Below are 25110 nucleotides of genomic sequence, written 5' to 3'. Positions count from 1 at the left end.
CATTCATGGGAGAGGGGGAGTTAGTGGAATCCAAATGCAGTCCATTTTAATTTACTCAATTTAGAAATTAATAGTTGAGTGTTATGTGAAGCTTTTCCTGGGTAGATGTGAACAAAGGTCTGTTAACCATGGCAGAAGAATTGATGACAGATCAAAGGAACCATTCTACTGAAGTCAAGTTGGCAAATGAATAAGTTTATTGGGGTCACTTAAAAGACATGGACAACTCAGAGTCAGCCACATCACTGAAAGGCCTGCCTCATCGTGGATGACAAGTCAAAACATCTGCATCATTAGAGCCCTCTGCAGGATGCACAGGCAGCACAAGTTGGAGAGCCTTGTCCAAGAAGCTCCTCCGGGCTGAGATTCTCTTGTCCAGGCAGTTTTTTTTCAGCTTCCATGATCTCTGGCTGGCGTGCTTGTAGATCATGAATGTTTCAGCTCTGGAGAACTTGAAGTGCTGTTTGCTTCCTATGTGTCCCTTCCTCCTGCCTCAGGGAGGAAATGTTTCAGTTTGGAGGAAGTTGATAAACAGCAAAGAGTATGTTACTTTTTAGTCCATGTGGAGCTCCTGTCCTCTCCCAGTCATGTAAACTCCCCTTTTTATCATATGATTCCCTCTGCCAAAGGTTTGGTTATGAGTCTCCGCATCTGCTTTAATACACTGCTAGGTCGGGTATTTCAGAGGCCCTCTACGGTAGACTTCTGTCCTGTTACTTGTTTTCTCCTACTTCCCATGACCATTCCATTTGTCTTTCTAAGTGAGAACTGATCATCTTACTCCGGGTCCTTTTTCTTGTTTATCTTCTTTAGGTGTACATATTTTAGTATGTTTAGCCTATCTTATAGGTCTATATAAGTGAGTATATACCATGTGTGTCTTTCTGCTCCTGGGATACCCACTCAGGATGATCTTTTCTAGATCCCACCATTTGCCTGCAAATTTCATGATTTCCTTGTTGTTAATTGCAGAGTAGTATTCCATTGTGTAAAAGTACCACAATTTCTGTATCCATTCCTCTGTTGATGGACATCTGGGTTGTTTCCAGGTTCTGGCTATTACAAATAAAGCTGCTACAAACATGGTTGGGTGAATGTTTTCTTAACCAAAAGTAATAAATAAAGTGTTCTGAGTTAAATCATCTGCTGTTATCCATGGCATATAAATTCTATTATTCCAAGATGACAATTTCTAGCAATGAAATATAACTGGAACTATAACTGGCAACTAAAGAAGGAAGCCTAAAAATGTCAGAGATAGATAATATTTGTCATTAGGATATCCTTACATTCATTAAATTCACTCTGTCTATCTATGATAAAAGTAAATACTCTGCCAGAAAGAGGGCTCAAAAGTAAATATGCTTGGTACCATATCTAAGTTCAAACCCTAGGACCTACATAATGGAAAGAGAACCAACTCCCACAAGTTTTTCTCTGATATCCATACATGTTCCAGCTTGTGACACACGAAAGAAAGAAAGAAAGAAAGAAAGAAAGAAAGAAAGAAAGAAAGAAAGAAAGAAAGAAAGAAAAAGGAAGGAAGGAAGGCAAGAAGAGGAAATATCAAAATATTCTCCATGCCTCAAAGATAAACAAGGGAAAGGTTACCTAATCCATAACCAAAGGTGATAGTTTTTGTCAACATAAATGAATCTCCTTGGAAGAGAGAACCTGAATTGAAAAACTGCCTCCATCAGACTGACCTATGACCATGCTGTGGGGTGATTTTTTTTTTAATTGCTAATTGATACGTTGTGAGTGATGCCATGCCTGGCCAAGTGGGCTTGGGCTATCTTTTTGTCTAAGATTCCAAGCTGAGCAAGCAATAGTTAACAGGCCAGCAAGCAGCTTTCCTCCATGGTCCCTGCCTCTGCTACCACTTGAGTTTCTGCCTTGACTCCCCTCAATGATGGACTGTGATCAGGATATGTAAGCCAGGTAAACCCTTTCATCACCATGTTGATTTTGATTTGTGTTTCAAAATTGCAACCAAGAAGAAAGAACACTAAGAAAAGCCCACAAATATCACAAAGCTGACAAAGTGCAAGTTGGCTTTGAGTATAAAATAAGAGTTGAGGATTCTAACAGGAACCAGCTGGACAACCAAACTGGAGCCTGACAAACCAGGACTATAAGACTTTTGCATGAAGAAATAATACAAAATTTGACTTGAAGGGTGTATAGTAAAAAGAGTCAGAAGAATTGAAGAACATGCATTTGAAAGAGACACCTCTCTACAACATGAAATTATGTGTAATCAAATGTCTTAAGTTAGATCTGGCCAACATCCCCTCTTCTTGACACCATAGTTTCTAATAACTCTCATCATTGGTAAGTGCCTAGCTCCACAGAGGCTGTGTTTACTTTTCTCTGCTTTTTCAAACCCTTTGTTCTGTTTATCATTACTCAGTGAATCCATATTTATGGTAAAATCACTTCCCTTGGTTTTCTTATGTCTTGACCTTGAAAAACGACTTTATATCTTTGATCTAACATTCCCAGTTAGTTTTCTTCCATGCCCATCACCTCTGCTGACCCTCAACCTCTCACCCATTCCCTTCTTCTCAATTTGTTTGTGGAGCACCAGAAATCCAGGAGAAAAGTGTCCACAGTACCAGTTGAATTAATATATAACAAGGATTTCTTTCTCAAATACAACATATGACAGGAACTGTTCCAAATAATATTCTGTGTAGATAAACATCGGTCCTTGTTTGTACTGAGATGGGAAATAGTCTAAACATTGTAATAAAAAAGTTTCACATGTATATTACTTACTTTTCTATGGCCGTAATAAAATAATATGACCCAAAACAACTACAGACAAGTTATTTTGAGCTTATGATTCCAGAAAAGTAAGAGTCCATTATGAAAGGAAGGAAAGGCAGCAGGTGGATGGATCAGAAAGCTGGGAGATCACATCTTCAGCTATAAACACCAAACAGAGAGTGAACTAGAAGTAGGGTGAGACTATGAACCAGCAAAGCCTAGTGACATCTTGCACCTTCCAGAGTGTGCCCAAACAGTGCCAGTAACTGGGACAAGTATTTAAATATTTGCAACAATAGGGGGCATTTCTCATTTAAACCACCACATCATGTTTTGGATTGCTTGTTCTTGCACAGGACTTGTAGGTACCCAACCTCATTAAAACATACTTATATAAAATGTCATTCATTTTATAGATTTCCAGGCCATGGGATTGAAGAAAGGGATGTTTTTCAACCCAGACCCCTATCTGAAGATTTCCATTCAGCCTGGGAAACACAGCATCTTCCCGGCCCTCCCTCATCATGGACAAGAAAGGAGATCCAGCATCATAGGCAACACTGTGAACCCAATCTGGCAGGCAGAGGTGAGTGTTAGGGAGTGGGGATGCTGAAAGAAAGATGAAGGGATTATATTAAAACAAATGGTGATGAGCCCACCCCTGTGCTCATCTTCTGGTGGAGCATAGATTTTATTTTTAAACTCACGGCCATGAGATTCGGGCCTTAGTAGAGAGTTGTGTTCTCTGAGGGCTTCACCTCCAGGGTCTGAAATTACTGTCCCAGGCAGCATCAGGTACTGCTTTGTCCCTGCTACTTTGGTGTGATGGTAGAATGCCTTTGCTCCAGCCCAAGATTCAATCCAAGCATCCAGAGAGTAGAACAAAAACAAAAGCAGGAGGGCTGGAGAGATGGCTCAGTGGTTAAGAGCATCAACTGTTCTTCCAGAGGTTCATTTCTAGCACCCACATGAACTGACACCATCACAAAGACATACATGCAGGCTAAACACTAATAAACATAAAATAAAAAGAACCCAGAAGGAAGGAAGGGAGAGAGAGAGAGAGAGAGAGAGCGAGAGCACTCTTTAATAATTCATGACTGGGGCCCTAGTCAATGCTCAACACGAGCCAACCTTGATCTGAGCACCTCACAGTTTATACAGGGTGTTACAATCTGGCACAAGCTTTCATCTGCAAGTGATTTTTAGGTTCCTGCCAAAAGTTACATTTTCTGAGTAATTATCAATTAGAACATTTTTTCAGCTAACAAGATCTTTTACTTACTCAAAGAGCTACGGGAATCTGCTCTCAAAACCTACAGCTGTGGAAAACTGGCCCTTCCTCAAGGCTGTCTAGCAAATGTTTACCTCTCAGATAAGAGCAAGCAGTTTTGATGAGCAGTTGTAATAAGCAGAACTCAGTGGACTGTATCTAAACTTAAGTCAGAAGTGTAACTTTAATTCACTTTTTATCTTTTTTTGTTGTCTAGGAGACACTAGTTGGTGTGTCAACTATCTTAAAGTTATATCTAAATAGCAACTGAGGCAGAGCCTCAGCTAAATTTCTTATTCCAATGTAACTTAAAATTTTTTAAGCAAGTTTACTAGAAAAACCCTTTCACCACATTTAACCAGTCTTAGTTATATCTTTTTTTGCCACATGGCCAATAGCTTCTTTTCTGATCCAGAACAGGTGCCTACAAGCAGAAAAAGCACATTTAAATGTGTTTTCTCCACAGCTCTCTTCATTCTGTCTCAGCCAAGAGCTCCAAAATATAAATGTGCTCCTCTAGACAGATTCCAGAGATGCTAACTCCATCAGCTTCCTGAGATAGATAAATCAGTCATCTCTAGAATACTCCTGACTTGTTTACACATTGCTCAATTTAAGTAGATATTTTTTCAGCTCATGTTGGTGGTTTGGATAGTGGAATGCAGTTTGCTTACAGTATTGAATAGTTCATTATGTCAGTAAAGGACCTTCTCTCCTTCTAAGTGTGACTCCTCCACCAGCCAGTACTTAGGAGTTCTTTGACAAATCATGTGTTGTGCTGGGCCTCACAGTAATTCCCTCCTCTCCCAGAAAACATACAGGAACTTATCACAGCCTGATTGGCTCCTTGGCTCTCAGCTGATCACTGAAGAACACAACCTAAAGCACTTATATTAGGCATATTTCTTCCTTTATTATCCAAAATAGACCATCCCTATTACCAGTTTGGAATTTCCAAACACCATAGACAAGAAAGTGTAGTTAGATATTTGGAACCAGACCTGTTCCATTGTCTCCTGAGTTGTACCCATCTCATTGCTAAGTTTAATTACCCTTTTCCAGGCTCCACAGAAAGGTTTTCTAGAGCTTTGAAGTAGAAATGAAATAATGCTTGAGCTACTATTGACAGTTATGAACAGATTCTAAAACACTGAAAAGATCACTGCTATATAATACTGAATTTACAATGACATGTTCCTTCAATCCCAGATAGTCTCATCAATAATTTCTGAACTACCTACTACATTCCCAGGGATAACACAAAATGCTACAGCAATTAATTGTGTCTGAATAAAATGAGCATGTTTGCCTAATACACTTGTTACCAACATTTATAAGTCTTAGAAAACATTTTTAAAATTCACACTACCAGGATGGTTTGGGATTTAAAATGTCAACTAAGTGCCCTTACCATTATAAAATATATGCTTTCACTTCATAAGTCTTTGCTTAAAATTGCTTTTTCTCTGGCAATATATTGACAAATGCTCTTATTCTCTGCCCTAGGTTTATGCATTATGTTTAAAATGCTATCATTGGAATTAATTCAATAAATCTCATCAAAGAGCTGTAGCTTAGACTGACATCACTCACCTGTGCCTGGGGTTTTGGATTCCATTCCCAGCACCACAAAAACAAACAAAATGGAACATAGCCCCACAAAGCATCTGGCAACTCAATGCCAAGAAAATGCTGCTTCTGCACACACAGAAATCTCCAGTCCCTGGCAACTGCTGCCAAGTGGCACACAGGATAGATTTATCCATCTAACCAGATAGATTCTGCTTTAAAAACATTTGTGCTTGATAAGATCTAGATTAAGGGAAAGTGTAGACATTTTTTAATTAATTTTTTGAAAACCTAATATAATGTGTTTAGATCATATTCACCCCATTCCCAACTGTCCCCAGATCCATCATTTTTTCCTTGCCCACCAAACTTTGTGTCCTCCTTTTTCTTATGACCATCAAGTCCAGTTTGTGCTATCTGTACAGACTTAAATTCTCTGCCTCCGGAGTGTGGTTGACTACACTCAAAGAAAATTGATTTTCCCTCGCCCAGCAGCTGTCAATTGTGGATAGTTCCTTGACCAGGCATGAGACTTTGTGGCCCCCTCCCTTCTCCATGATAAGATTTAGCCTAGTTGAGCTTGATTAGGTCTCATTCATACTGTCATAGCTGCCATGTGTTCACGTGTGCGACTTCCTTCCTGTGTCCAGAAGACATTATTTCTTCATAGTCATCCACCACTTCCACAAGAAACCCTAAACTTTGAAAAGAGGGGAGGGGTGATGCAGATTTCCCTTTTGGAACTAACCCTTCTATGGTCTCTTATTCTCTACACCTTGACCAGCCATGGGTCTTTGTGTTAATCTCTATCCACAACGGTTAATGGTTAATGTTAACAGTGTACTAATCTGCGGGAATAACAAGTCATTCAGAGCTGGTTTATGACTACGTCAGGTCAGCAAAGTAGCAATATTAGGTTCCCTGACAGGGCTCGCGGCCTTTCTAGCCACCAGTTGTGGTGTTTCACCTGTGGAGCAGGCCTGAACTCTAATCCCAAAGCAGTTGGTTATCCTATGATGTCTGTTCCACTCTAGTACCACTGAGGATGCCTGGCCAGCCCAGTTGTCATTGTAGCTTATGGGGCTCACAATTGGGTGAACTGGTGATTACTTCTCTGCTCTGATGGGATGCATAACACCTTCCAGTACCATGAAAGCTAATGAGAAGGAACGAAGCTTCCAAGTCAGCACCAGCCTGACTTCTCTGTGTTCTAATACTTAAGTGTTTTGCCTTAAGCAATATGGTCAATGTTATGCTTTCTTGAAATTTCCCCCACCGAAAAAATTAGTCTACTACCACAGTCATGTTCTTAGGACATAGGCAGAAGGTAGCCAGATTTATTGCCAAAAATATCACAGAGATGGCTCCTAGCCCATTAGTTGCTATTGTTCCCTCCTTTAGATGGCTTTTCACAACCCACATTGTTTTCAGCACCACTGTCATCCAGGCTCTTGCTAGACTAGCATGGCCCTTTAAGCTTTGTTTACAGGATTCAATATCTTTTTTAGTCCAAATTCCCAGAGTCATCCATGCAAAACAAACAAACAAACAAAAACATGGTCGTGTTCTTAATAGAAACAGCTTACTCTCTGCTACCAACTTCGTGTTGCTTACTGCTCTATGGTTGTGTTAAAACACCATGACCAGGGCACCTCAGAGAAGGAAGAGTTTATTTGGGCTTATGGCTCCAGAAGGAGAGTTGATAATGGCAGGGGAGGCATGCCAGCAAGTAGTTCAGAGGCCATATCCTCAACCACAAACATGAAGCCAAGCATGCTAACTGGAAATGGGGCCAGGCTATCACCTCTCAAACTCTGCTCCCTCAAGGCTGTTTCTCCCCAGACCCAGCCAGGACAGCAGCACCAACTAGGAACCTACTTTTCAAATGCCTGAGCCTATGGGGCATTTTTTCTCATTCAAACCACCATAGTGTTATCCTAAATTTATGCTCTAATTATTTTATTGTCCTCAACCAAAGTATGAATGTTGGGGTAAAGAATGAGCTGTGTTTCTAGTTAAAATCACACCATATCCAATAGAAAATATAAACACGAATGAAATTTTCAAGAAAAAAAGAAATCTTACCAAAAATAGAGTCATTCCCCTCCAAAAGTATATACATAATATGAAATAGAACAAACCTACATATACACTCTCTCACCTTTTTTTGTAAAAATAAAAATTATTTCAAAGCTACTTAAGATTTCGGTGTGATATGAATAAGAATGCATTATTTTAATTTTGAGAGTGAGTCATCTGCACCAAAATTGGTTGTAAAATACTGGATAGGACTTATTCTATTTCTTTAGATTCTTTGCACATGTAAAGCACAGCATCAAGTGTCCTGCCTGGTTTTCCACAGACAAAACCAGGCATCTCTAGGTGAACTTCAGCACACGGGACACAGTGGCACAAAGGGGACAACTGAACTCCACAGCAACCTTCCTTGCACTGTGACCAAACACGTGGCAAGAAACAACTTAAGGAATTGGGTTATATTGTCTCACTGAGAAGAACACGGTCTGTTCCGGTGGGCAGGGCATGCCAGAGGGCCTGAGGCTTTGTCCACATGGCTATTGACATCTCTGAGGGTTGGGAAGCCAAGTTCATGTGCTGAAACACAGCCACTTTTAACATCCTAGCTCACACCCCATGGCCCTGCATCTGCCACGGAGGTCCCCATGCTACCCAACGATGAAGATGAAGCATTCAAGCACTTGAACCTGTGGGCGATGTTACACTTTAAAACTATAACACATTCTCTTCTTTGTCTTGTTTCTTCCTTTCTTTCCGCTCTGATGTTTCCTTAGCCGCTATAGGCAGGGGTACTAACAGTGGATAGGTAAGAATTGCCCTCATTTGTGTGTGTGTAATTGGTCACTTATATGATTTTTATCTTCATTTTTTTTCAATGCAACTCTGTAGAATCATTCACCATATTTTTTTGTTTGATTTTCCAGTCAGAAACATCAAACCACCTTTCTACTTCTGTTTTCTTTCATTTGTATTGGGTTTTTTCCATAATTATCTTTTCTTTTCTTTTTCTTTTTTACAGTGAATATTTTTTTAATATTTTTTATTTTTAAATAATTTTATACATTCACTTGTAACCCAGCTGTAGCCCTCTCCCTCTTTCTCTCCCAATCCTCCCCTCCCTCCCTCATCTCCTCCCTGCCCCCTTCCGAGTCCACTGAGGGGTGTCCTCCTCTCCTTCCGTCTGGTCCTGGCTTATCAGGTATCTTCAGGATGGTTGTTATCTTTTCATTTAAATTTAAAAACTAAAATAAAATCAATCAAACAAACGATGATACAGGGAAAAACACAATTTCCTCTATCTCTTTCTTCCCTTTAACCTCTTCATGTCTCCTCTTATTCCCTCTCAAGTTCATAACATTTTTTTTCTTTTAACATTATTATTACATATTTGTGAGTAGATATAAATACAATAGGCTGAGTTCAGTTACGTTTGCTTGTTTGTATACACTTTCAAGGCCAATCACTTGGTACTGTTTAACTACCTAGGGGGTTAATCCTGGAAAAGACTAATTCTTCCTCTCTCAAAAGTCATCAGGTCTCCTGTGGTCCAAGAAGCCAGCTTTCAGAAATGGCCTGACATCTTGCAAGGCAAGATTGCAAGGCATGATTTGGTTGTATGCAGTACATTTCAAAGAGTCATCCAAGGGTATTCTATGACTGTCTTAAAATGAGTTGTTGCCCCTTTCTGTTGCCTGGTAACACATCTTCACCCCATACTCTTTCTCTCCCAGCAGCAATCCCCTGAACATAGCTCTTTGGCTCAGGCGGAACTTCATTCCCACGTCTCTGTCTACACTGGGGTTGAATCTGGCTTGGGCTTGCACAGTTCTTGAGTATGAGTTCATAGATGCAGCTGCTTTGCATGTATGTCTGGAGATGCTCTTTCCTTGTGCTCATCCATTACCTCTTGTTCTGCTGCTCTTTCTGCCTCCTCTTCCACAAAAGCCTGAGCTTTGAGAACAGGGATGTGATAGGGATGTACTGCTTGGGACCGAACATTACACAGTCTCAGTCTCTGCGCTCTGGTAGAATGTGAGTCTCTGTATAAATTACCATGTTCTACAAGTAGAAGCTTCTCTGAGAAGGGTGAAAGGCGCATTAATCTGCGGATACACACATATCATTAAGACTTGGTATAATATCATGTGCATTTAACAGAATACTCGTAGCAAGTTCTTCATTAGGAACTATGGTTAGCCTGTCTAACCACGTGGTTTGGGTCTGGTAACAGCACCAGGTATGGGCTTTATCTTGTGTGACAGGACTTAAATACGGTCAGAAAATTCCGCTGTTTACCTTTCATGGCTGGTAGTATACATATCACCTTCCAGAGCTGAGTAGAGACGAAGCTTTCAGATCCATACCACCTTGGTTTCTCCCTGATCTGTGACTGAAGCTGTGATGTTCATCAGTAGTGTCTTACCCTCACCTTCTATAGTGTAACCAATAACATCATCAATGGCTTGTAAAGCTTGGGCATCTACAGGACCTCCCCGGCCAACAACTCCAAAAGAGGTAACTATTCCTAGCACTGGGCTCTTAATTTCTTAGCCTAGAATTGTGCTATAACGTCCTTTTAGATATGTATGTGTGTATGTATGTATGGTTTAAGAAGAAGCATCTATATTAGTAGGTTTTCATATGATTTGTTTGAAGGTCTTTATGGTCACTGTCTGTCCCCATATTCCTTCCTCTCCTACCCTCTTATCCTCCAAATTTATTTAACTCTTTCTGTTTCATTATTCCTCTTTGGTCCTTTATACCATTGTGTTTGATCTCTCTTCCTCTGAAATGCTCCCCACTTCCCATTACTAATTTTCTGACCTCTGTGGATGTTCCAAATGAAGCACATATCTGAATATTCAAAGTGACATACACAAATGAAAGAAAACGCGTAATATTTTTCTTTCTGAGTCTGTATGACCTCACTCAGAATGACTGTTCTCAGCTTTTTTTTAACCTGTGAAATTCCTATTTCGCCGGTTGTGGTGGCGCACACCAGTAGGCTTTGCTGAAGGAGGCAGAGGCAGGAGAATCACGAGTTCGAGGCCAGCCTGGGCTACACAGAAATTCCTATTTCTTTTTTTTTTTTTTTTTTGAGATTATAATATTTCCTTTCCTCACTCCTAAACCTTCCATGTACCCACCTTGCTGTCTTTCAATTTCATGGCCTTTTTCTCTTTAACTGTTGTTACACACATACACACATTTTGGTTGCTGAAGGACCTGTTGTATTTAATAGCAGCCAATATTAATCGATTATGGGTGTGTGTGTTTATGTTACCATCCTCCAGTGTGCCTCCCTGTATAAGCCATTCTAGCCACAGCATTCTACATCTCTTCCTACATCCTAACTATAATTTGCTGTCCTCATGTGTACCCCTCTCATCCAAAAAAACAAAAACAAAATACTTTCTAGTTTCCTAGCTTCAACTTTTGTTACAAATTAAACACACAAAAAAATATTTAAAACTAGGAGCCACCTGTTACCTCACTCAAAACACTTTTTTCTGGTCTATTCTGTTACCTGAAATAGTCCTGGTCTTGTTCTTTACAACTGAGTAATATTCCACTAAGCATGTGTACCAATTTTCCCTTATCCATTGGTCAGTTTGCAGACCTCTACACTGACTCCAGTCGCTGGTTACTTCTGTCACGTGTGTGCCACTATTGCACCAGGGTGTCTTGCTGGCAGGTCATTGTTGTGTGCAGCAGAGGTGATAACTGGGTGATACTGAATGATTGCTTTTCTCCTCTAGTAGTCTGCAGAGTAACTTCTAGTATAGTGAGGTTACAAGTAGTAGAAGTTGCTGGTCAGTAAGGGTGAAGCTTCTAGTTAGGCACCAGCTCATTTCTCAACATTTGATGGCATAAGCGTTATCTTTAGCCTTACTGTCAGGTTAAGGAAAGCAACAAATAACTTTACAAATAGTTTATTTGTCCAAGGATTTAACAAGATGTAGCAAATTCCTGGCACTGTGAGGTTTGCTTGGTGGTATAAGATGTCTAGATGGGGCATTGTCTCTCTATTATTCGATGACTTCATTTATGTTCCTTTCATATATGTATATATTTTAGAAGCTTCTAAAGTAATAGGTTTTCATGTGGTGTTTCTAATGGCCTTTAGTGTTACTCATACTTTCCCATATTCACTTATCTTTCATCCCTTTCCTTATTTATTCTCATATTCTAGTTTCCTCTTTGTCTCTCCATAATAATAACTTTCATTTCCCTTTCCTTGGAAGATCTTCTCTTACCCCTTAGTCCCTTAATGGATACCTATAACCTCTGTGGTTATTCATGCATACTAAAGGCTTAAAAGCTAACATCCACATATAAGAGAAAATGTTAGGGCCTGGGTTACCTCACTCAGAATGATTTTTTTTCTAACTCCATCCATTTACCTCTGTTTCATAATTTCATTTTTTTTATTAGATGAATAATATTCCACTATGTAAATGTGCCACATTTTCATTATCCGTTCAACAGTTGATAGATATCTAGGTTGTTTCCAATTTCTGGCTATTGTGAACAAAAAGGCAGTAAACATGGGTGAACAAGTATCTCTACAGTAAGATGTAGAGTCCTGCTTCTGTGTTACCTCACTCAGGATGACCTTTTCTAGTTCCATTGCTTTGCCTGCAAACTTCATGTTTTCCTTGTTTGTAATAGCTGAGTAGTATTCCATTGTGTAAATTTACCACAATTTCTGTATCCATTCTTTGGTTGAGGGAAATCTAGGTTGTCTCCAAACTCTGGCTATTATGAACAAAGCTGCTATGAACATAGTTCATAGCAAATGTCCTTGTGGTATGGTTGAGCATCTTTCAGATATATGCCCAGGAGTGGTACAGCTGGATCTTGAGGTAGCACTATTTCCAGTTTTCTGAGATAGCACCTGCTTGATTTCCAAAGTGGTTGTACAAGTTTACATTCCCACCAGCAATGGAGGAGGGTTCCCTTTGCTCCGCATCCTCTCCAGCATGTGTTGCCACTTGAGTTTTTGATCTTAGCCATTCTGATGTGTGTGAGGTGGATTCTGAGAGTCGTTTTGATTTGCATTTTCCTGATGAATAAGGACACTGAGCATTTCTTTAAATATTGCTCTGCCATTAAATATTCCTCTGTCGAGAATTCTCTGTTTAGCTCTGTACCCCATTTTTTAAATTGGGTTACTTGGTTTGTCACTGTTTAACTTCTATATATTCTGGACATTAGCCCTCTCTCAGATATAGGGTTGGTGAAGATCCTTTTCCCAGTCTGTAGGCTGTCGTTTTGTTCTGTTGACAGTGTCCTTTGCTTTACAGAAGCTTTTCAGTTTCATGAAGTCCCATTTATTGTTAATCTTAGAGCCTGAGCTCTTGGTGTTCTGTTCAGGAAGTTCTCTCCTGTGCCAATGCGTTCAAGGAAGGATCTTCCCTACTTTCTTTTAACAGATTTAGTGTGTCTTGTTTTATGTTGTACATACTCACTTTTATGTTGATATTAGCCATATGTTATAGGATAAACATACTAAAATCTACAGACCTAGAGAAGCTAAACAATAAGGAGGACCCTAGGGATGATGCTTAATTTTCATTCTGAAATATTCTACCCAGCAGGGACTAAAGCAGATGCAGAGATTCACAGCCAAACTTTGGACAGAGCGCAGGGAGTCTTATGGAAGAAGGCGGATATAAAAGGGCCTGGAGGGGACAGGAGCCCCACAAGGAGACCAACAAAGCTTAAAAAAGAAAAACTCGAACTGCAGGACTGCAGAGACTGATGCATCAACCAAAGACCATGCATAGAGAGGACCTAGACTCCTTGCTCAGATGTAACTCATCAACAGCTTGGTCTCCATGTGGGTTCTCTAGTAAGGGGGGAAGAGACAATCTCTGACATGAACTCAGTTCCCTGCTCCTTAATCACTTCTCCCTGGTGGGGTGACATAGCCAGCCCACAGAGGAAGCAGATCCAGGCAGTCCTGATGGGACCTGATAGGCTAGGGTCAGACAGTAGGGGAGGATGATTTCCTCTATCAGCAGACTAGGGGAGGAAGAAGAAGGGTGGGACCAGGAAGAGATGAGGGAGGGGGCTACAACTGGGATACAAAGTGAATAAATTGTAAATAACAACAATAATAAAAATGATATAGAGTTTTAATGTATATTATTTTATTTATTTTTAATATAATTTTAATTTATTTCAGTTTTCACTTTGTATCCCAGCTGTAGCATCACCCTCATCCCCTCCCAATCCCACTCTCCCTTCCTCCCTCATCTCCTCCCATGCCCCTTCCCCAGTCCACTGATAGTGGAGGACCTCCTCACTGTTCATCTGAGCCTAGCCTATCAGGTCTCATCAGGACTGACTTTCATAGTCTTCCTATGTGGCCTGGTCAGGCTGCTCCTCCCTCGGGGGGGGGGGGTGATCAAAGAGCCAGACACTGAGTTCATGTTAAGGACAGCCACTGCTCCCCTTATTAGGGAGCCCATTTGGAGACTGAGCTGCCACAGGCTACCTCTGTGCAGAGGTTCTAGGTTATCTCCATGAATGGTCCTTGGTTGGAGTACCTCCAGCAATTTTTCTTTATTCAGCATTGTTTTATCTATCCTAATTTTTACTGTTTCCATATGAAGTTAAAGTTATTTTTTTTTAATTTCGATGAAAAATTGTGTTAAAAATTTGATGGGGATTGTGGTGAATCTGCATATTGCTTTTGGTGGGATGACCATTTTCACAATATAATACAAATCCATGAGCATGGGAGCTCTTTTGATGTCTTCTTCAATTTCTTTCTTCAATGTCTTAGTGTCTTTTATAATATAAGTATTTCACTTCCTTGGCTAGAGTTAACTCAAGATTTTTCTTTTTTCAGGTTATTGTGGAAGGTATTATTTTCCTAATTTCTTTCTCGGTATGTTTGTCATTTGTATATAAGAAAGCAACTAATTTTTGTGAGTTAATTTTGTATCTTGCTACTTTGATGATGGTGTTTCTTAGCTGTAGACATTTCTTGGTGGTTTTTTTTTTAGGGTTACTTATGTATGCCATCATATCATCTGCAAATAAGGATACTTTGGCTTCCTCCCTTCCTGTTTGCATCCCTTTTGTTATTTCATTTCTCTAGCTAAGATTTCAAGCACTATTTTGAATAGGTATAAAGAGAGTAGACAGCCTTGTCTTATTCCTGATTTTAGTGGAAATACTTTGTATTTCTTTCTGTTTAGGCTGATGTTGGCTGTGGACTTGCTGTATACTGCCTTTATTATGTTGAGGTGTGTCTTTTGTATATGTAGTCCCTTCATGACTTAATATCATGAAGGGGCATTGGCCTTTGATAAAGACCTTTTCTTCATCTAATGAGATGATCATGTGGTTTTTTTATCTTTCAGTCTGTTTATGTGGTGGATTACATTTATTGATTTATGAATTTTGAACCATCCCTGCATCTCTGGGATGAAGCCAACTTGATCATGGTGGGTAATCTTTTTGTTGTCCTCTTGGATTCAGTTTACAAGTATTTTATTGAAGTTTTATGCATCTATGGTCTATAATTTTCTTTCTTTCCTTTTCTTTTTTTTGGGGGGGGTGGTTGGGTCTTTGCGCAGTTTTTGTATCAGGTTAGGAGTAGCTTCATAAAAAGAATGATGAAATGTTTCTCCAGTTTCTATTTTGTGGAATATTTTGAGGAATATTGGTGTTAATTATTCTTTGAATGTCTGAATAGAATTCTGTACTGAATCCATCTGGTCCTGTGCCTTGGGGAGTTTTAATTACTGCTTCTATTTGTCTAGAGGTTATGGGTCTGTTTAAATTGCTTACTTGATCTTGATTTAACTTTAGGTTTCCAGTTTTTAGAGTATAGATTTTTAAAGTATGTCCTGAAGATTCCCTAAATTTCCTCAATGTCTGTTATGGTGTACCCTTTTCATTTCTAATTTTATTAATTTGTATCGTCTCTCTTTTAGTTAATTTGGCTAAGGGACTATTACTTTTCTTGATATTTCTCAGAGAACTAATTCATTTCATTGAGTCTTTGCATTTTTCTTGTTGTTTTGTTTTGTTGATTTCAGAATTAAGTTTGACTATTTCTGGCTGTATACTTTATTTGGGATTATTCTTTTCTGTGTCTCCATATTTGATTATGTAGGCAGTTAGTGCTATGAACTTGCTTCTTAGAACCCATAGGTTTAGATATGCTGTGTTTTCATTTATATTCAGTTCTAAAAAGGTTTTCGTTTCCTTCTTGGTTTCTGCTTTGGTCCATTTTTTTTTTCATTCAGGAATGAACTATTCAGTTTCCCTGAATTCATAAGATTTTGGTTGTTTCTTTTGTTGATATCTAGCTTTAATCTGTGGTGTTCAGATAGGATCCAGTGTGTTATTTCAATTTTCTTGTGTCTGTTAAAATTTGCTTTGCGTCCAAGTATGTGGTCAGTTTTAGATAAAGTTCCATGAGCTTTTAAGAAGAAGGTATATTCTTTTGTGTTTGGGTGAAATGTTCTGTAAGTTATCTGTTAGGTCCATTTAGTTTATGATGTCATTTAGCTCCCACATTTCTCTCTTTAGTTTCTGTCTGGATGAGAATGAGGTATTGGAGTTAGCCCCTCTCTGTGTGTGAAGTTCAATATGGGATTTTAGCTGTAATATGTTTTTTATTGAACTTGGGTGTCTCTGTTTATTGCATAGATATTAGAAATTGCAATGTTCTCTTGGTGGATTTTTCATCCCTATATCTTCTTATTAGTTTTGGATTGAAGCCTTTTTTTTTTTCTTCAGGTATTTCAATAGCTACACCTGCTCGCTTCATGGGTTCATTTTTCTGAAATACATTTTTTCCATCCTTTTATGCTAAGGTGATGTCCATTCTTGATGATGAGGTGTGATTCTTGGATGAAACAGAGAGGTGGACCCTGATTTAGAATCAAGTCTGTTAGTGTGTGTATGTGTTTTTCTTGGAGACTGGAGACCCCTGATGTTGAAAGTCATCAGTGAGAAGTCCTTACTCATTCCTGTTGTTTTGTTATTATGGTGCCTCCAACCCCAGTTTGATTCCTTGTTTGGGATTTTCTGTTCTGACTGAAGATTTTCTTCCAGTGCTTTCTGTAAGGCTGGATTTGTAAGTATAAACTGCTTAGGTTTGTTTTCTTTTTATCAAGGAATGGTTTTCTTTCTCTGTTACTGATTGATAGTTTCTCTGGATACAGTAGTCTAGGCTGGTATCTGCTTTCTATGAGAATTTGTAAAACATCTATCCAGGACATTCTGGCTTTCATAGTTTTCACTGAGGAGTCAATCACTAATGGTCTTGAGTTTATATGTTACTGCACACTGTATGTAGATTTTAATATTCTTTCTTTGTTCTATGAATTTACAGTTTTAATTTTTATGTATTATGGGAAATTTTTTTCTATACACTTCTTATACCTTGATAAATGCCTCCTACTTAAGGTTATAAAATTTTTCTTCTATGATTTTGTTACAAATATTTTCTATGACCTGGGTTTCTTCTCCTTCCTCTATCCCTACTGTTTCTAGGCTTGGCCTTTTCATAGTATCCCAGGTTTCCTGAATGTTTTATGCCTGGATTTTTTTTTTTTTTTTTTTTTTTGAGATTTAACATTCTTTTTGAACTATCTATTTCTTCTACCTGGTCTTTAACACCTAAGATTAAGTGTGATACATTTACACAATGGAATACTACTCAGCAATTAAAAACAAGGAAATCATGAAATTTGCAGGCAAATGGTGAGAACTAGAAAAGATCATCCTGAGTGAGGTAACCCAGAAGCAGAAAGACACACACGGTATATACTCACTATAATAGAGGATAAACATACTAAAATCTATAGCCCTAAAGAAGCTAAACAATAAGGAGGACCCTAGGGAGGATGCTTAATTCTCATTCAATGGACAAACAGGATAGACATCGGAAGTAGGAGAAGACAAGGAACAGGACAGGAGCCTTCCACAGAGGACATCTGATACCCACCAGGGTATCAAAGGAGATATTGAGTCTCATAGGCAAACTTTGGGCAGAGTGCAGGTAATCTTATGAAAGAAGGGAGGATAGAAAGACCTGGAGGGGACAGGAACTCCACAAGGAGAACAGAGCCAAAATACATGGGTCCAGGGGGGCCTTAAGAGACAATACTCCAACTAAGGACCATGCATGGAGAAGACCTCCTGTTCAAAGGAAGCCCATAAGCTACTCATTGCCCGAGTAAGGGGTGCAGGGGCTGTCTCTGACATGAACTCAGTGGCTGGCTCTCTAATCAACCCCACACCCCCGGTCAGTGCAGCCTTGCCAGGCCACAGAGGAAGATGATGCAGCCAGCCCTGATGAGACTTGATAGGCTAGGGGAAGACAGAAGGGGAGGAGGAACTTCCCTATCAGGGAACTAGGGAAAGGAAATGGGGGGGGAGAAAGGGAAGGGTGGATGGGACTTAGAAGAGACAAGGGAGGGGGTTACAATGGGGATACAAAACGAATAAATTGTAATAAATAAATATATAAATAAAAAATTAAAAAGAAAACAAAAACACCTAAGATTATCCTTTTCATGTCTTAAGCTCTGTTGGTAAGGCTTACCTCTGAGGTTTTTGTTTGCCATTCTGTTTTTTATTTCCAGTTTTGTTTCAGTTTGGGTTTCTTTAGTGCTTCTATCTCTTTGTTAACTTCTACTTTCATACCTTGAATTGTTTTTTATTATTTTATTCAACTGTTTGTTGTGTTTTCCTGGTCTTCATTAATTCATTTATTTGTGTCTTTGAATATATTCATAATTGTTATTTTGAAGTTCTGCCTTGTGCTTTGGCAAAATTGCATTTTTAAAGCCTGTTACAGTAAGTTTGCTTGGTTCTGAAGGAGGTATATTGTCTTGGCTGCTCATGTTTGTGCTGAGATCTAACCTAGGCATCTCATCTGGAGTTGCAGAGTTTGGGGTATTTCTTAGTGCTGATACCCGATCTTGTCTTTGTTGGGTGGGTATTCATTCTTTGATTGTTTTTTGTTGTTATTATTTTGTTTTGTTTTGGTCACCTACTCTGCTGTATCCTAGCATTGTGCATGTAGAGTCCCTAGTAGAGAGTGCTTTTAGGGGTCAGCAAGTAACAGAAAGGAGTGGAAGTGAGCTAGGAGGAAAGGCTGAGAGGGTCTGCAGGAACAAAATGAACCAGCATCCCTCACCAAGAGGCAAGCTCCCCAGGGATTAGACATGGGCTAGAAGAAGGAGCTCCGATAGGCAAGCTGCAGTAGAACTAAAAGACTAGAGAGTCAGAGACAAAAGAGCTAGGGGTACTCTTGGTCAAGAGGTAGTGTCCCCAGAATTGAAGTGGGGTAAAGAAGGGGCTCCTTTAGGCAGGCTGCTACAGGCCCAAGAACAAATCTGGGGAGATCTAAATGACCACTGATAGAAAGTGACTGTAGGTTGGTAGCTGGCACAAATGGAGATGGTCCAGAAGGGAAGGATGAGAGGACTTGTGGGGAAAAGCTAAGTGAGTCCTGAATTCACACTGAAAAGTGGAGTCTCAAAGAAATGAGGTCCATACTTTAAAGTGTTTCCTAGACATTTGCATTTCTTTTTCCTTCCTTTCTTCCTTCCTTCCTTCCTTCCTTCCTTCCTTCTTATTTTTCTTTTTGAGATTTTCTGTTTAGTTCCATAGTCCGTTTTTAAATTGTGTTATTTTCTTACTGCTTAACTTTTTGTGTTCTCCCTATATTCTAAACATTAATAACTTGTTAATTGTATAGTGGACAGAGATTTTTCCCCATTCAGTGGCTCTCATCTTATACAAAGAACTACAGGCAACCAAGGAATGCTGACAGTGGAAGAAATAGTCTTCACAGGAAAAAGCACACTAATTGTTTACTCAATGCCAAATTGTCAGCCCTGAAAACATACATATAAGAAGAAAAATTATACAAGCTGAGCAGGTTGTATTTATGTATATGAGGAATATATGTGTGTGTGATATGTATATATATATTATATATATATATATATATATATATATATATATATATATATATATATTCAACAATTCATGAAGAAAGAAGCCATGAATTTGAAAAAGAGAGGTATATAAAAAAGTTTGGAGTTGAAGTAAAAACATAACCAACTCAGTAATTCTCGTCTACAAACCAGCACTCCTATAATAATGTACGTGATAAAAGTAAATTAGATAAAATCATGAAATTTGCAGGTAAATGATGGGAACTGGAAAAGATCATCCTGAATTAGGTATCCCAGAAGCAGAAAGACACACAGGGTATATACTCACTCTAAATGGATATTAGACATATAATATAGAATAAACATACTAAAATCTGTACACCTAAAGAAGCTAAGCAAGGAGGAGGACTCTGGCTAAAATGCTCATTCCCATTCAGAAAGACAAAGAGCATGGACATCAGAAGAAGGCAAAAACAGGGAACAGTACAGGAGCCTGCCACAGAGGGCCTCTGAAAGGCTCTACCCTGCAGGGTATCAAGGCAAATGCTGAGACTTATGGCCAACCTTTGGGTAGAGTGCAGGGAATCTCATGAAAAAAAAAATGGGAAATAGTAAGACCTGGAGAGAACAAGAGCTCCACAAAGAGAGCAACAGAACCAAAAAAATCTGGGCACAGGGGTCTTTTCTGAGACTGATACTCCAACCAAGGACTATTCATGGAGATAACATAGAACCCCTGCACAGATGTAGCCCATGGCAGTTCAGTGTCCAAGTGAGTTCCATAGTAATGGGAACAGGGACTGTCTCTGACATGAACTGATTGGCCTGCTCTTTGGTCACCTTCCCGTAAGGGGGGAGCAGCCTTACCAGGACACAGAGGAAGACAACGCAGCCACTCCTGATGAGACCCAATAGACTAGGATCAGAAGGAAGAGAGGAAGACCTCCCCTATCAGTGGACTGGGGGAAGGGCATGGGTAAAGAAGGGGGAGGGAGGGTGAGATTAGGAGGGGAGGAGGGAGGAAGCTACAGGAGGGGATACAAAGTGAATAACTTGTAATTAATAAAAATTAAAATTTAAAAAAAGGCAAAAATGTAACTTAGATGATTTTCAAGACATTAATTTCAAAATAGCAATAATAAACATGAGCAAGGAATTCAAAGAGGGAATAAGTGAACATCAGAATGAAGACCATGAAAACAAAAACATAAAAAAATTGAATGCAATAATAATAATCCAAGATATGCAAATAGAATTTAATAAAGGGAACTCTTTAAAAAGCTAAAAGAAATTGACCTTGAAATGAAAAATCAGGAGTTCAAGCAAAAACTTCAAAGGAAAATTCACCAATAGATTGGATGATGTGAAAAAGAGACTATCACACAAAGAAAATGTCAAATAAAAATCTACAACAAAACAAAACAAGAAATAACAAAAAAAAAAAAAACAAGAACAGAACATGTAGGATGTATGAGACATTATTTTTTAAATGAGTAACAGGGATAGAAGATCAATTTCACAGAAAAATATTTTCAACAAAATCATGAAAAGCTTCCCTGATCTATCAAGGTCCAAGGGGCACACAGAACACCATATATGACCAGGAAAAAAAAATACACATCGTGTAATAGTCAATGCACTAAACAAACTGAGCAAAGAAAGGATACTAAGAGATAGATGAGAAAAAGATCAATTCAGGTTTAAATTCAGGCCCTTCAGAATGACACCTAACTTGTCACTGAAGACTATAAAAGCCAGACGGGCTTGGACAGATGTTCTACAGATTATGAAATATCACAGATGGCAGCACTAGTATATCCAGAAAAACTCTTCATTGTAATTGAAAGAGAAAGGGAAAGTTTCCATGACGAAAACAGATTTAAGAAATTTATGACCACTGAGCCAGCTCCGCAGACAATACTGCAAAGAACACGTAGGTCTGAAGAGATGGTTAAACATACTTAAAAAGACACAGAGAACAATTAACCTATTTTAGACCGCTAAATGACAAAGGTTCTAAACACTGCAGAGCAACAAAACAACAGGAATTCATACATTGTTCAATAATAATTCTGAATAGTAATGTTCTTAACACAGGCTGATTGAGTTAGAGAACAGAATCTTTTTTGCAGTTTTCAGGAAAGATGTTTCATGATCAATGATTAACACTACTTTAGAGTAAAAGGATGAAGATGTTCCAAACAAATGTAATTAAGAAATGAGCAGGCATAGCTATTCTAATATCTTACAGAATAGATTTCAAAGCAAAACAAAACACAAAATAAAAAAAAAAATACAAAGATACACTTGCTACTCATTATCTTAGTTTTCTATTGCTTTGATAAAATACCATGACTAAAGGCAACTTGTGGGAAAAAAAGGGATTTGTTTCATCTTCATTCTAGCACATAATCCAGGGAAATCAGGACAGGAACTCAAAGCAGGATCCTGTAAGAAGGAGCTGATTCAGAGGCCATGGAATACTATTGTTTTCTGGTTGAATCTGATGGGTTTCTCATCCTGCCTTCTTATAGCACCAAGGACCCAAATGTGGCACTGTCGACAGAGAGCCGAACTCTCCCAAATTAATCATCAAGCAAGAAAATGTACCACAGGCTTGTTCACAGGCCTATCCAGTGGGAGAATTTTCACAATTGAGATTCCCTCTCCCCAAATGACTATGGCCTATGTTAAGTTGACATAAAACTAGGCAGCACAATGACCCCTTGTCAACAAACACGTCATTATCAGTCCGTAAGTTTTCCTTTCTTTGTTTCTTCCCAAAATCTCATATTAATATTAACAACACATCATAAAACATCCCAACTTTTAAAATTCCTGTAATCTTTAAAAACTCAAACACTTTAAAAGTTCAGTCTTTTTAAAACATCCAAAGTCTCTTTTAAAAGTTTAAGTCTCTCTAAAATATCCCTAGTCTAAATCTCCAAAGTCTCTGCAAAATTCAAAGTCTGTTCCTGTAAAATCAAAAATTAGTTAAGTGGCTTCTTACTCCAAAACGGAAAAACGTGGCCATGGTTATCACATCAAAGCAAAACCAAAGTCCAGAAATGTCAAATTTTCACTGTTGGTTATCTGTGTTTCACTCACAAACTTCTGGCCTTCCAGGGACTCTTTTTTCTTCAACTCTGCCATTGGCAGCATATGCCGATTGTCTTGTACACAGAGGCCTGCTCCATGCCGTAGCTGCTGCTGTCCTCAGTGGTAATCCCATGGTACTGGCATCTCCAAAATGCTGGGGTCCTTATTCAACTGGATGTACCTCCATTAATAACCTCTCCTGGACTCTCATCAGAAACTCTAAGCCAGACACATGTTGCCAAACCTCAACTTTTTTCCATGGCCCCTTCAGTTCTGGAATTTCTTCTTCAGCTGAGGTTACACATTCACCAGCAACCACTTCTGGATTCAGAGCAAATCCTCAACTAGTTTCCACGATTACTTTCATGTTAACTGGAAGACTCTTAAATATTGTCAAGTTCAGCTGCCAGCTGTGCATTAGGCACAGCTTTCATCCCCTCTCTACGATAGCTTCTGTATGCTGACTCTTAGGAAGTATTCCCAGTATGTTTCATCTCAGTGATGCTAGTCAGCTTTAAATTGCCATTAATTTCTCAGCTCTAGCTAATCAGAATCAACTGACCCAATAAAGCAAAGGTTTTGCTTCAGAGTTCCCGGTCTCTTTGTTAATCACAGCCAGCTCTTCAACTCCAGGTGGCCAAAAACCATAAACAGTATTGTTATTATTATTATGCTTATTACTAAAGTCCACTTAACACATGTGTGTGTGCATGCATGAGGAAGACAGATTGTCCATTTCAGGCATCTTCCTCAAGAGGTTTTTCTCCTTACTTGTTTGTTTGTTTATTATGTTTTATTGCTTTTTTCTTTTGCTTTTTTCTTTTTATTTACTCTTTTTTCATACAATACATCCTGACTGCAGCCTTACCTCCCTTCACTCCTTCCAATCCCCCCCCCACCTTCCCTCTTCCCCAGATCCACTACTCCTCCATGTCTCTTCAGAAAAGATCAGGCCCCTCAGTAATATCAACTGACCATGGCCTAACAAGATGCAATAAGAGTAGGCACAAACCTTCATATCAAGGATGAAAAAGCAACCCAGCAGGAAGAAAAGAATCTCAAGAGCAGGCAAAAGAGTCAGAGACACCAACACTCAAATTTTTAACATAAAATACCATACAAAGAGCCTGACAGAGCCTTTGCTTTCCTCTGAAACTTAGCAATCTAAGCCTCCATTACCAGCATTTCTCTCAACGTTCTTATGTTCTAAACTCCCTCAGTTGAGCCCAGTGAGCTCTGAACATTCAATAGCTTTCCCAGCCCAAAGGTCAAATGCCACCACAGCCCTCCCCAAAACACATGGTCAGGTCTGTCACAGCAATACATCATGAACCAATTTCAGTCTCGGTTATGGTTTCTATTGCTATGATAAAACACCATGACCAAAAGCTACTTGAGAGAGGAAAAAGTTTATTTCAGCTTACAGTTTGTAGTCCATTATCCAGAGAAGTCAGGGCAGGAAGTCATGGCAGGAATCTGAAGAATTACTGCAGCAGCTATGGAGAAATGGTGCTTACTGACTTGTTCCTGATAACTTGCTCAGCCTGCCTTCTTTTTTTCTTAATAATAGTAATGTATTAAAAGTTAATAAATAACAGTGATCAGTTGTTAATCATTACATAAATTAAAATACAGCACTAATATTTATAAGGTTTTTATTATATGTTTTGAGATTTTCATATAGTTACATCATTTCTCCTTTAACTTTCAACCCTCCAAACTCTTCCATATACACCACCTTGTTCTTTTTCAAATTTATGGCCTCTTTTTTACATTAATTGTTGCATATATAGAATATTCCTAAATATAATCTGTTCAGGCTGTATAATGTTACTCATATGTATGTTTTTCAGGGTTGGCCATTTGGTATTCAATAACCAGTTGGAACATTCTTCACTAAAAAAAGATTATTTCTCCCATTCTCAGCATAGCTTACTTGGCTGCAGTTCTCTGTGTAGGGTTGAGGCCTGATAGAATTTTTTAGGTGAATAGTTCCTAGTACTATTCCTTATGACTTCTCAAGACATTGTTATTGTTATTTTACCCTCCTCCTTTCTGTATTTAACCTTCCCCCTCCCTGAGGGGGCCCTCACTTTTTCCTTCCCATGATCAGTTCACTCAGACTCTGCTACTCCCCTCTCTAATTGCTGCCCCTCCCACTCTGCCAGTGATCCATTTTTATTTTCTAGGTTTTTGCAGATACTATAGAATATGTACTCACATCTGAAAATTGGGAGCTAAGAGCCTCCAATAAGAGAAAACATGTGACATTTGTTTTTTTTTTTTTTTTTAGTCTGGGTTACCTCATTCCATATGATCTATTGTATTTCCATCTGTTTACCTGCAAAGTTCATGATTTCACCTTTTTTTTTTTTACAGCTGAATAGTATTCCATGGTGTATATGCACCATGTTTTTATTA

General features: G+C 38.9%; 1 protein-coding gene across 1 annotated transcript in view; it reads left to right on the top strand.

Moving 5' to 3' along the window:
• The window catches only part of Hecw1 (HECT, C2 and WW domain containing E3 ubiquitin protein ligase 1), a 295620-nt gene that overhangs the window by 164448 nt on the left and 106062 nt on the right, over positions 1-25110 (top strand). The window contains exon 7 of the mRNA XM_055603961.1: positions 3189-3358. Within this exon, the coding sequence (XP_055459936.1) occupies positions 3189-3358 (170 nt within the window). The remainder of the gene's footprint in view (positions 1-3188; positions 3359-25110) is intronic.

Source organism: Psammomys obesus, unplaced genomic scaffold (assembly GCF_907164565.1).
Source record: "Psammomys obesus unplaced genomic scaffold, mPsaObe1.curated_primary_1811, whole genome shotgun sequence".
Taxonomy (NCBI): domain Eukaryota; kingdom Metazoa; phylum Chordata; class Mammalia; order Rodentia; family Muridae; genus Psammomys; species Psammomys obesus.
Note: the sequence above shows the minus strand (reverse complement) of the source record. Positions and strands in the feature narration are given on the sequence as shown.